General features: G+C 56.2%; 1 protein-coding gene across 1 annotated transcript in view; it reads left to right on the forward strand.

Annotated features, from left to right (window-relative positions):
• TNS1 (tensin 1) overlaps window positions 1-11,224 on the forward strand; it is a gene marked incomplete at its 5' end in the record, with an annotated part of 14,424 nt that extends 3,200 nt beyond the window's left edge. The window contains 11 exons of the mRNA XM_010183010.1: window positions 3,866-4,040; window positions 4,696-5,564; window positions 6,872-6,958; window positions 7,415-7,546; window positions 7,983-8,075; window positions 8,622-8,699; window positions 8,794-8,862; window positions 8,942-9,110; window positions 9,412-9,480; window positions 9,833-9,865; window positions 10,896-11,224. Coding sequence (XP_010181312.1) covers window positions 3,866-4,040; window positions 4,696-5,564; window positions 6,872-6,958; window positions 7,415-7,546; window positions 7,983-8,075; window positions 8,622-8,699; window positions 8,794-8,862; window positions 8,942-9,110; window positions 9,412-9,480; window positions 9,833-9,865; window positions 10,896-11,040 — 1,919 coding nt within the window. The remainder of the gene's footprint in view (window positions 1-3,865; window positions 4,041-4,695; window positions 5,565-6,871; window positions 6,959-7,414; window positions 7,547-7,982; window positions 8,076-8,621; window positions 8,700-8,793; window positions 8,863-8,941; window positions 9,111-9,411; window positions 9,481-9,832; window positions 9,866-10,895) is intronic.
• Between the last annotated feature and the right edge of the window lie 1,942 nt (window positions 11,225-13,166).

The raw sequence follows: 13,166 nt of genomic DNA on the forward strand, positions 1-13,166 counted from the left end.
GTCCTGTGTCCTCCTCAGCTCCATACTCCTCCCTCCGTCAGCCCCTCCATCCCTTCTTCACCCCAGCACAGCTGGAGAGGGTCGGCTCTCTGGGAGCCGAGCCTGTCAGCCAGAACAGTATCCAGAGCTCTCTCCATCTTTGAGAGCGATTCCCAGGTGCAAAGGACCCGCTGTCCTGGGGACATGTCCCAGAGCAGCCTGCCAAGCTAGACCTCGCTGCTCCCCAGCACACGAGGCCTCATCCTGGGCCATCCTGGGGCTGAGTGTAACCTCCCCAAAACCTGGCTGAGCCCAGGGGACACAGCTTGACTGAGCCTGCCCTGCAGGACCCTTCTTGCTCTTCCCCCAAAGTTGATGCTTTTCTGGTGCTTGCTGGGTTTCCCAGAACAGCCCTTTATGGTGGCTCCTCACTGTTCCCTCTTCCCCACCTGGAACCAGCCTCTTGAGGTTTGGACATCATCTCTGGGGTGCCCAGGTGGACCCTGGGGGTGTCCGAGGACCGAGGTCTGGTTTGGGATGCAGTGTTGGGGAGGTGTGGGACTCTCCTTTGCACTCTGTGTGCCCCTGCCTGAGTAAAGCAAAGCTGCTTAACTGGCGCTTCTCTTTCTTTCTGTCTCACACCTCCCTTCTTCCTCCTCTTCCTGCTCCTGTGGCTCCCCTGCCCCTCCGTCTCTCAGAGCCAGAAGGGGAGGCAGGTGGTGGCTCTGAAGAAGGTAAGAAAGGCTTTTCTTTCTCTGTCTCTCCTTTCCCTGCTCATCTCCACTGTCAAGACCATCACGTAGAGCAGGTTTCGGCTGTCTGCACCAGCAGCCTTCCCTTGCACTGCTCTCCAGGGATGTAGGAACCTGAGTCTGGCTGGTATTGCTCCTTTCTGAGGAAGGGGACGCTGTGCCTTGTGCTGTGGTTGACTCCCTCAGTGTCCAAGTTGGAGCTGGAGGTGGCAGTCATCCATGGGGGCTGAGATCTCTTTGTCAGTGTGTGACATCCTCGCCAGTGGCACGCTGGGGATGCTGGCACATTGTGGATGGTTTTGGACGAGTCTGGCAGGGGCCTGGGGCCTGGGAGCAGCAGCCCCAGTTCTGGGCTCTCTTCCTCCCCTTCTGCCTTTGCCGCTGCTGTTTGGAGCAAAAATAAACCAAAGTGCAGCACAAAAGGTCAGTAGGCGCAGAGGCCACCAGTGTGCTGCCGGCTCAGCCGGTTGGGCAGCGGCATGGTGCCGGCAGCTGGTGTCCATCCTCCACCGGCTGGGAGGCTGCCCAAATTACCCCCACCTCTCCCGTCCCTGGGCTGCGCCTCTCCTGGGATGCGGAGGATGGGGCTGAGCTGGGACTGCAGCTCGGGAGGAGGAGGCACTGTGGGCTCCCAGGGTAATGGAGGCTTCAGGAGAAGCTGTGATTCCCTGGAGTGCTGCCTTCTACCTAATGGTTGTTGAGTGGCTTTGCTTTTGTCTTTAATGAAACTTTGGGCCCTCGGCGCTGGAATAGGGAACTAAGAGTTCAGGATGGGTTTTGGGGAGAAAATGTCTCTTCTCGGTGAGTTTGCAATGCTTCCGGTGGTCCCAGGAGCTGTCAGCACTTCTCCCCTGGAATTCCTCAGAGTACACATAACCCAAACCTGAATGTTTTGTAATACTGGAGAAAGGTTTACTCTAAGAAAATGTTCTGTTTCCAGGGCTGATTTTTCAGTGATGCTGTCTTGGGTGCATTAAAGGATGTCTGGTGACCCCACACTGGCTGGGTTGAGCGGCCACCGCCAGCCTCCTGCCCTGCTTTTGTCGTTCGTCCTCTTGTATAACCTGGTGATTTCTAGGGGAGTTGAATCTGCAGTCCTGTGCAGGGACAGGAGTTTTGGCTGAACAAAGCTTTGTCTTAACACCCTCTGCATCCAGCCACATGCTCCATGAGGATCCCTGCCCCACTGGGTGCTGCTCTGCTGATCCTGGGGCCGGGGGATGCTCTGGCTGTGCAGGAGCTCAGGGCCAGGTTGCCACCTCCAAGGAGGCTTTAAAACAGCACTGCGGATTTCTGGTCAGAGCAGAGCCCTGCTCAGATTCGGGATTCTCGAACAACTGCCCACCTCCCTGGTGACTCACAGCCGCTCTGTTCTCCCACCATCTCCCCATCTCTAGAGCCTCTTGCAGGAAAACACCTGGAGATCAACCTAAAAAAATTCTGCCCGAAACTTCCTAGGTTTTTTCTTCTTCTTTTTTTCTTTCTTCTTTTTTCACTGTGTTGAACCAAGCAACTTGAAGCCGTGCCCATGGTCACACACCTCACTGTGCCATGTGTGTGCTGTCCCTGCTCCTGGAGGCCCCAGCTCCTGCCTTGCTTTGGCCCCCACCTTTGCAGGAGGGGCTGGCATTTTCGCAGCCCTTTGGTCTTTAACTCTTGTAGGCTGACTCATATGTACTGTCTGACTAATTTTAGTCTGGGATTGGGAGCTGGGGGGGAAAAGTGAGTAGCTGTGAAATTAATTTAATTACCTAAGCGGCGATGAGTTTCTCGCAGCTGCCCTGGGCGTCCTCCTGGGTAGTGCCTCGTCCCCGTCACTCAGAGCCACGTGTCCTGTCTCAGATGCTGGAACCCAGCCCATGTTGAGGTCCTCGGTCTGGTTTTGGCTTAGATCTTTCCTGGGGTGGCTAAGCAGGGCTGGACAGCCCAGGGGATGGACTCCTCCTTCCCTGGCTGCAGGCAGATGGGGCACAGAGATGCTGCAGGGGAAGGAGGGGGCCCCTGACACTATTTTTCCTTGCAATCCCCGGTCTAGCAATGAACACGGAGCCGTGCATTGGCGTTGCTGGCTGTGAGTGGGTCGGCTTGCCGGCAGGCTTAGCCTGAGCCCGGCTGTTATGACTAATAATAATAATGATGTTTGTCATGCTAATTACTACTGCGAAGCTGCTTCAGGCATGGCCAGCCTGGAGCCGGGGACCTGCAGGGATGCCTGGCTTGCAGTGTTTGACGCCAGTGGGTCTCACTTAGGGCGTTGTGCACCAGCACAGAGGCAGTCGGTGGCAGCCAAGGTGTAGCACGACTGCAGGAGCACTGGGGGATGGGGCTGAAGCTGCAGCACCTTCCTCCGGTGTGGCTTTTGTGGGGAAGCTGGGAGCTGCAGGGGTTACAGTAGGGATGGGGACCAGCCTGGATTGGGCAGGAGGCAGAGGGGAAAGGGAGGGTGGACAACTGAGTCTGGAGGCTGCTGTGGCTGGTGACGGCCAGACCAGCCTGCTGCTCCTGGCACAGGACAACTCGGTGGCTCCAAAGGAAAATTGTTTTTCTTGGTCATGCTCATGAGCTCTGGTTTCAAGGCAGGCTGGGAGCGAGAGCATTGGATGCTGCAGTGGAAATAGCTGGAGCTGCTCTTGGGTCTGCTGCTGGGGATGGCTGGCAGAAGTGGGCTGCACGGGGCTGGGACCGCTGGGCAGCATCAGTCCCGTGTGAGTCAGCGCAGGCTGGGCAGAGTCACCCGCTCTATTTTTAGGGGCTGAGGATGAGCAGGGAGCACAACGTGTGCTGTGTGGCATCCCGGGCGGGGAGGGACGCTGACTCAGAGCAGGATGAAGGGGTTGTGTCACGAGAAGGGGCCATGGTCCTGTGTGCTCTGGTCCCCTCAAGGAAAGGGGTGGGCACAACCCCCGTCCTTCTGCCCTGGCTGGGCCCTTCAGCATCCCTGGGAGCAGCCTAAAGGCCCAGATGAGGCAGATGTGTTTTCGAACAACATATGGGGGAAGAGGGACAGGGAGGGAAAGGTGCGACTAGAGGAGCTTAGCTCAAGCACCTTCACTGGTTGAAACGGGGAGAGCCAGAAGGGCATAGCCCCCTTCCCATGTGAGCTGTGAGCTCATCCATTTCCCCTTCTGTTGCAGAGCCCAGGAGCTATGTGGAGTCAGTGGCCCGCACAGCTACGACAGGCAGAGGAGGGACCCTGCCTGCTGCCCAGTCTGGGGCCCCAGAGGTGCCCACCAGGAATGGTACCTTCAACAACTCCTTCACCGCCTCGAGCCCTGTCTCCACCAGCAGCCCCATTCACAGTGTGGACGGGTAAGGCAGTGGGTGCAAGTCTCAGAGGCTGGTGAGGCTGGGGCTGAACCCTGCCTGGTGCACAGGCTTACTCCCATGTTGAATTTGCCTTTGCAAGTATCCCCATCTTCCCATGCAAGATTTGGGGGTCCTGACCAACCATGGGGCTCACTGCCCTGACGACGACTCAAAGCTGGGTCACTGGTGGTCACTTGGTAGTCACTGGACCTCAGCAGCATCTTGCTGGGAACCCAAGTGTAGGGGTAGACATGGGGTCTGTGCTAACCCCCAGCCTGGGTTTAGGCTGAGCACTGGTCCCCTGTCATGCGATACAGTCATCATCTCTGTCCCCTCTCCACCCTGGCCATGGGGTGCCCTGCAGCTGCTCAGCCTGACAAGGCTGGCAAGGAGGAATGAACCAGGCTTTTGCTGGGAAGAGGCTATCTCTCCCAGAAAGCCGTATTTTGAGAGAGATTTTAGGTGTGCAAGGGCACTAAAGCTGCCTCCAGTTGCTTTCACGCAGCTGGCAATACCTGTCCCACTGTTGCCTCTGAACAACCGAGCAGCTTGCTGGTGCTGTGCCTTACTTTCCCTGTGCACTGCTCACAGGAGGGTACCAGCCAGCAGCAGGAAGGAGCAATGGAACTGAATCCTCCTTTTCCTCATCTCTCCTCAGGGCCTCCCTCCGCAGCTACCCATCGGAGGGCAGCCCCCACGGCACGGTTACGCCTCCCCATGCCTCGACAGAGCCTGTTTACCGGTCACCTGTGGGCTCACAGGTGCCCTCTGCTCACAGCAGCTACCAAAACTCGTCTCCATCTTCCTTTGCAATGGTCCAAGGAGGGGTCCCGGGCTTGGCATATGCCAGCCCTGACTATCCTGATGTCCGAGCTGGCCTCCAGCCAGACCCCCAAGCTCGGCCACAGCCACAGGTCAATGTGGTGGGGGTCCACGTCCTGCCAGGGAGTCCCCGCACCCTGCACCGGACAGTGGCTACCAACACACCACCCAGCCCTGGGTTTGGACGAAGAGCCATCAACCCCAGCGTGAGCGGTGCTTCTGGCAGCCCCGGGCTGGGCAGACATGCCATGGCAACCCATGGCAACCTGGTGGCCCCACCAGGGAGCCCCAGCCTGGCCAGGCATCAAGTGGCGGCGGCCGTCACCCCTGGCAGCCCCCTGTATGGCTACTCCGGCCCGGAGGAGCGGCACCAGACGCTGTCTCGGCAGAGCAGCTCCTCTGGCTACCAACCTCCCTCCACGCCGTCCTTCCCCGTCTCGCCAGCGTACTACCCTGGCATGAGCACGCCGCACTCCTCCTCCCCGGACTCGGCTGCCTACCGCCAGGGCAGCCCTACACCGCAGCCTGCACTGCCTGAGAAGCGGCGGATGTCGGCCGGGGACCGCTCCAACAGCCTGCCCAACTATGCCACCATCAACGGCAAGGTGTCCTCACCTCTCTCCAGTGGCATGTCCAGCCCCAGCGGTGGGAGCACTGTCGCCTTCTCCCACACCCTGCCGGACTTCTCCAAGTTCTCCATGCCAGGTAAGGGATGCTGTTGGAGGTCCCTGTGTCCCTCTGCCCTGTCCAGGGCTCTCCCTTCCTCCTCCTCACTGGCCAATGGGGAAGAGATTGCAGCTGTGTCCTGATTTACCCCTCCTGCCCATCCGCAAACCAGCGGCACCGCTGGGGCTTGAGCCATTTCCTGCACTTTCTGACAAATCCAAACAGGAAAAGCACTGACCCAACATAGCTGGTGTAAACAGCGCCCAGAGTTGTATATCGGGAGATCAAAGCACCCAGAGGCAGCTTTTCTCTGCCGTGGGGATGCGCTGACCTTCCGGCTCTGTTCCCGGCGGGCTTTACCCTGCTGAGATCCTGCTATGGTGCTGCCTTCTCGTTTCAAATGTTGTGCCGTGCCCTGGGTGCCGCCGCACCTGGAGCGTCTTCGCTGGCTCCCGTTACTGGACACCTCAGTGACGCCAAGATTGGGCCGATAGGTCCAGGGAAATAAAGCTATGAGGCAGCAGTGGCTCTGGCTGCTGGGCAGGTTTCGCTGCCCAACGGGCAGCCCTTTGTGGGCACGCTGGCGCCTGCCTCGGTGTGGCTGGGGACACTTCCCATCTGGGAAACACAAGCAATTAAAGACTGTAACAACTAGCAAACAGACTGGGGAGGGGAGCGAGCCCCCACATCTCTCTGAAGGTGACCAGATTGCATGATAACGCATCTCCAGCAGTGATGCTATCTGACCTGCTGGGTCCTTTGTTCTGGTTTTTTTTTGAAAACTTGCCTGAGCAAGTGGTGGCTTCACAGCCAGGGGACTGGCTCCACTGGGGCAGTGCTGCTGATGGGCACCAAGAGAGGCAGGGCAGGGCTGGGGCTGGGGCTGCATTTCCGATGGTACTTCGACCTGTCCAGTTCCTCTGCGCAGAGCAAAGCTAAGGAACTTATTTTTATGATGGATGAGCCAAATTTTGAACATTAGAGAGCAATGAAGGTCCTCGGAAGTAAGCGGGTCTCCCGACCACCCTCTGGACATATCTCTTTCCTCTAACACCTTTCATTTCACCTGGCCAGCTCCCTTTTAAATGATGAATTCTCATTTTGTCTCTGGCTGTGTGGCAAAGAGACTCATCTGACACACAGCCCTTTGAGGGCCCTTGCACTTGGGTTTAGCCCAGCAGCCCCATAAACTTCAGGAGATGATCGGCCTGCCTGGGTATGGAGGATTGGGTTGAGGTTAAAGCAATGTGATGGGGCTGAAAGGAGGTGGAGGTATTTAGCCAGATGAAAGTTTTTGATAGGGCATCTCTGAACTTTTTTCTTGTCTTCTCTTCCCTACCTTGCAGACTTCAGCCCTGAGACTCGTGCCAACGTCAAGTTTGTGCAGGACACTTCCAAGTACTGGTACAAACCAGATATCTCCAGGGAGCAGGGTGAGCAGATGGCACAGGGCGAAGGATGCGGTTGAGCGAGCTATGTTCGGGAGTTGGGGTGTATCTGGGATCACAGGGGACAGTGAGGATTTCCCTGAGGGCCTGAGTTAGGAGTGAAGGTGGGTTGTGGATGCTCAGATCATGACAGAGGACCCAGCATTTGGCCCCTGATCCCTGCCTGCTCTCCAGAGCTCGATTGCTCAGAGCTGAGCTGAGTGGGAATGGATACTCTGAGATACCTGGGCAAGGGCAGGGGAGTGGGGTAGATGAGCCCCTGCCTGGTCACAGACCCACTCAAGACCCTCATCAAGATGTGCAGGGGAAATGGTAACATTGTGGTGCCCAGCTGCGAGGCCGTGTAGCCCGAGTGTCCTGTCATGACCCGCAGCTGCAGGTTTCGGAGGACACATCGGCTCTCACTGTGCCAGCTCTGAGGTTTGCTGTTCTCTCCTGCAGCCATTGCACTGCTGAAGAACAGAGAGCCGGGGGCTTTCATCATCCGGGACAGCCACTCCTTCCGGGGAGCCTACGGCCTCGCCATGAAAGTAGCTTCTCCGCCTCCCACAGTCATGCAGCAGAACAAGAAAGGTATTGTGTGCCCTTCTCCATCCCACGCCAAGATACTTTCCATCGTTCAGCCAAGGCGAGCGGGCAGCTGAGTCTGCTGAGCCAGTCATGCCCTTGGGTATGTGCTGATGTAGCAGAATCCCTCCCTCCTGGCCCTCCCTCCTAGGGCACAGGGAAGCACCAGACATCCTCTGTCCTGAGCTGCAGAGGGCTCAGGGGCATCTGCATCCTGGGCTTTGGCATGGTGAACCAGGCATAACCCTCCTAGCCCACCAATGCCATGGAGGAGCCTGGTTTGAGGTTGACCCTGACCAGAGGGCCGTATCTGAGGAGGGTCTGTGGAGTGGCAGGGACCCTTCCCTCAAGTCTGAGCACTGGTTTACCTGTGGGACTGCAGAGTTGGGGGAAGAGGAGGAGGAGGGTGGCTCTGGTGTGAGAACATCCCATCTCTTCCCAGGAGACATGACCAACGAGCTGGTGAGGCATTTCCTCATTGAGACCAGCCCGCGGGGTGTGAAACTAAAAGGATGCCCCAACGAGCCCAATTTTGGTGAGTGCCCCCAGCATGTTTCCCACGTGTGAGGTTGGGTTGGGAAAGCCTTGCCTTTGCTGAACTATCAGAGCAGAGCAGTTAGGTGCCTGGGAGAGCCCACACCTCTCTTACTGCCTCTACCAGGTCCTGTGGGCATTTGGATCCTCTGGGGTCATGCACACTCATAATTGCACACAAGTGAGCCCATATGCAGAGGTGCATACCTTCCTGCACACATGTGTAGGACAAATGATGCTGCTGGGCAGGGTGGAGGGCAGGGGCTCCCCTTGTTCCAGTTATCCCATGACTAATGTGTTTCAAGGCACTGCTCGAGGACCTCTGCCCCATTTGTTGTTCTTAAGGTGGCCCTGGTATCTCTGCCCCCTTCCAGAGCCCTCCATGGGCATGGTGGTTCCAGCAAGAGGAAGTGCCATGTGTGGCATTAGGACCACAGTGAAGAAACACACCAAAAAGCCTGTTCGCATCCACCTGAAGCAACAATGACCTAACACCAGGAAACCTGTGTCCCCAGCCCTGCACTGACCATCTCCCCTTTCTCCTCAGGCTGTCTCTCAGCTCTGGTGTACCAGCACTCCATCATGCCCTTGGCCCTGCCTTGCAAGCTGGTCATTCCTGACCGAGGTAAGAGCCAGGACCAGAAGAGGCTGCATCCTTCCTGCAGGGACGGGTTAGGTTTCTAAGCAGGGAGCAGCACTAACCGCCCCCTGTCTTCTAGATCCCATGGAGGACAAGGACACTGCATCAGCCACCAACTCGGCCACAGACCTCCTCAAACAGGGTGCAGGTGCGTAGAGAGGGGCTGTCGTGGGGTGAATGTAGCTCAGAGCAGTGGTTGACCCTACACCTGCTGTCTCCCTTTCCAGCCTGCAACGTCCTCTTCATCAATTCAGTGGAGATGGAGTCACTGACGGGCCCCCAGGCCATCGCAAAGGCTGTTGCAGAGACACTGGTGGCTGACCCCACGCCCACCGCTACCATTGTCCACTTCAAAGTCTCTGCACAAGGCATCACCTTAACCGACAACCAGAGGAAGTAAGAGCCCTCACGGCAACGTCTCTGGGTCCCCAGAGCCAACGGGGCTGTGATCCAGGGAGTGTGTTGATGAAGGATCACAGAATCACAGAACGTTAGGGATTGGAAGGGACCTCAAAAGATCATCTAGTCCAATCCCCCAGTCCCTGGGGTGGCAAGAACCTGGTCTTGGGCAGGGCTGGGCTTTGTCCATGACTACTGGAGCATCCTAGGGGAGACCTATGGGAGTGTCCCCTACGGTGGTGGGGCTGGGCTATGGTGAGAGCTCCCTGGCTTTGACGCTCCCTGCTTTGTGTTACAGATTGTTCTTCCGACGACACTACCCCCTCAACACTGTCACCTTCTGCGACCTGGACCCCCAGGAACGAAAGTGAGTAACCTAACCTGGGAGGAGCACATGTGCCCTGCTCCTTTCCCTGCTCCAGGCTCCTGGGCTGCTTGAAGCAGTGTGTTCACTTGCTCTGTCCCTCTTGCTACTGCGGAGGGCAGAGATGAAAGATCCCCTTGGATACTGTGGGGCAACACCAGCTTCTCCTGGTGACTTCTTGGTGTCTCCAAGCATCTTCATGATGGTGGAGAGGTGCATCAGTGTTCTTTCCATAGAGCCAAGCCTGTGCAAAGCCAGGCTGGCTCTCCAGAGTTGGTGTGATGGCCCCCATCACAGCCCTGTCTCTGTGGGGTGCAGGAGGCACCATCCCTCAGACCTTCTCTTCTCTTTGCAGGTGGACTAAAACTGATGGCAGTGGCCCAGCCAAGTAAGTACTTTCTGTGCTTCCCGGTCGATTCTTCCCAGCTGCTGTTGGGTGGCTCCCACTTGTGTTTGAGCATTGGCTGGGAGATGCCCCATGCAGGTCAGCCTCTTGGCCATGCATGAGATGGGCTCAACTTCTTGCTGTAGGAGCGTTTCACCCAAGCGTGAGGCCATGGTTCTGGGGACTCAGGAAGCAACTTTTAGTCCCAGATTCCTGTTCAGAGCAGGCACAGCCCTTGCAGAACTGGCCTTACTGGAAACTCTTCCACTGGAGTCAGTGGGAGTCGATTCATGGAGCAGAGATGGGGGTTATGCTGCCCACCCGTGAGCCACCAGCTGGATCTTCCCTTTCCTCCTGTTCTTCCTGTCCTGACCCGCAGGAGCACAGAGCTGCTGGCTGAGCCTGTTTCCAGGGGCCAATTCCCACTAATTTTAGCCATTGTGTTAGCAAAGGGGTTTTTATTAGAATGTCCAGCTGCTGGGATATTTCCCCTCCCCAATTAGAAGTGCCACAGCCTGGGCCTGTCTCACATTCTGTTCCCCTGTATTTATAACTTGAGTTTGCATGTTCTAATTAAAAAAAAAAGCAAGAAAAAAAAAGAGGACATTTTATTCATCAAGGGAGAGACAGACAGGAATAACTGTATGGTCTCACCCAGCTCCCTGTGTCCCCACACGGCCTTCCCAGTGTTATGGGATCACTTACAGGGGGTCTATCCCAATGGCCAGCCCAGCCCATCACACCTCTGTGATTTCAAGGGTCAGTGCCCAAACCAAGTCAATGCTGTGATCACCTGGAAGGTCCCTTCTTGGGGATGGCAGGGATAGCCAGAGCAAGGACAGTTTGGCCAAGACATGATGGAAATGTAGTAGGTAGCTCTTCATGCGGACTGGTTTGGGATGATTCTGCGCTGCGCAGGGTGGATGTTAAAGAGGGGAAGGTGGGCCAGACCATGCTGGAAGGGGTGATGGTGTTCCTTGGGTGAGCAATGCTGGCAAACCTCACTGAGCTTCTTGCCTTTTCCCCACCCCAGGCTCTTCGGCTTTGTGGCCAGGAAGCAAGGGAGCACCACAGACAACATCTGCCACCTCTTTGCTGAGCTGGACCCAGACCAGCCAGCTGCAGCCATTGTCAACTTTGTCTCCAGGGTCATGCTTGGCTCCGGCCAGAAAAGATGAGCTGGTGCTTGCGGGTAATTCTTGAATTTTGGAGAAGGACTTGGACCTGATCCGAGAAGGAGTGTGAGGAAGTGCATTGTGGGAGAGGGAAGTGAATCGGGGAGGGGGAAGGGTTGGAATTTTGGAGGAAAACGGCAAACAACACAAAAAACCCCAATGAAACCCCTAAAGACTCAACACAAGCCAAATATACACACAGAAGAATCAAACCCACGCACCTACATAAGAGAGCCACAAAGCCACGCCAGACAGGATGCATGTCCCAGCGCAGGGAAGGTGACCAAAGTGAGAGGTGTGCTCCCAGCTTTCGGCATCATGGTCCTGAGCAGTGACATCCACTTGGGACTGAATGCAGAACCGTGACTGGTGTTTTCCATCTGGACAAAAACATAGACAACTGCCAAAACCGATGGAAGAAGCTCCATCCCAGCAGTTCCCTCGGTGAAGGTCTGCTGCATGTTTGAAACAACCTGTAGGAGATAACTTATGCAGAACATCAGAGGAGATGCCCTTGGAAACCTTCCCTCGCCTGGCTGCAGAGGGGGGACCTCACTGGACCCTGTGTTTCTCCCAAAACCTGCCGGCTGCCTGGCGGCTTGCTGGGGCATGGAGGAGCTTGGTCCCAAGCCCTCCCATCCACAGGGAGCTCAGTCGTGGGCTCACCTCCATTGCTGACCCAGAGCCCAGCACCAGTCACAGGTGAGCTGCTGTGGGTCCACCCGGAGAGGGAGGTCATGACATTTCCCTGCCTCCCTGGGGGTGCTCGTGTCCCCCAGCCTGTGAGGAGAGGTGTGGGGGACTCCTGCCACCCCGTGCCTGAGGAAGGCAGATGCTTCCCGGGAACCCACTGGGAGGATGCAGAAAGTCGCCTCCTCTCCTGTCTTCCCCTTTTCCCTCCCGTCACTAGGCCTCTTTGGCAGTTTTCTCCTGCGGCCTGTCACACGTTCTCTTAACACAAAAAAACCCAAAACAGAAAGGAAAGATAAACACTGTAATAATAATAATAATTATAATAATAGCGGATGCTGGCACAGGTGGGTTCCCTGTGCGAAGCAACAGACCCGTGGCTACCCCTGTCTCGCTCTTCGGAGACGCGCAAGCGGTTTTTAAATTGCATGGACGTTCAAGTTGCACGAAAGGCGAATGACTACAAGTAACTCAGGCGCTTTTTTTCTCCGTTTATTTTGGAGGCCACGTTAAAAAAAAAAGAATAAGAAGGAAGAAAATTTAAAAGAAAAAAAAAAGAAAAAGGAAAGGACCTGCAGTCGCTGGGCAACTTTGGCTCAGTGGGGAGGTCCTCCGAGAGCCACCCTGCTTGGCATGCACGTACCCCCAAAACCGACTGGCTGGAGGCTTGTGCCCCTGAATGCACCATCGTTTTGCAGTGACTTCGGTGCCATTGGCTTTTCCCTTTGTTTTGGGAGATGAGGCGCACCAGCTGAGGGGTGAGAGAGGCGAAGAGCCTGTGTGCCAGTGTTAGGGGGGGATCATGGTTGAGGGGCAGAGGATACTTCGGTCACAGATGCAGGTTTGGGGCAGGGGTAATGGTCTGGCTGGAGCCATGGGGTCATTTCTGAGCCCTCTGCTTCAAACATCCCCTCCCCCCTGAGAGTTTTTTGGGAGAAGTTTTCAGTGCACAGTGGCCCAGATAATCTACTGGGGGCAAAAGTTAGAAACATAGCACTGTAGCCCCCCCTGAAGAGCTTGTCTCCCTCAAACTGCCCTTGCCTTGATAGCTATAGTATATATATGAGCTATACCGACAAAATACTGTAAGCTAACGAAATTTCAAGGAGGAAAAAAAGTTAAATTAACACTCTGAAAATATTTATTTTTGCCATATTGCTTTCTGCACATCATATCTCCCCCATTATATCTGCCCCTCCCCTTCCCCAGCCCCAGGGAAACACCTGCATGTTAAAAGAAAATCCAGAGCAAGGCAAAATACAGATGGGGGAAGAGGCGCGGGGGCCCCCTGTGTCGGGGTGGCGTGCGTGTGAGCAGCGTGCATGTGTGTGTGCGTGTGTGTGAGCGTGTGTGTGTGTGGGGGAGTGAGTGGCGTGGGTGCCCAGAGGGGGCCAGAGGCTGTGCTGATGTTCTGAGCGAGCGTGAAAGGATGCGTAGCA

This window comes from Mesitornis unicolor, unplaced genomic scaffold (assembly GCF_000695765.1).
Source record: "Mesitornis unicolor isolate BGI_N332 unplaced genomic scaffold, ASM69576v1 scaffold38084, whole genome shotgun sequence".
Taxonomy (NCBI): domain Eukaryota; kingdom Metazoa; phylum Chordata; class Aves; order Mesitornithiformes; family Mesitornithidae; genus Mesitornis; species Mesitornis unicolor.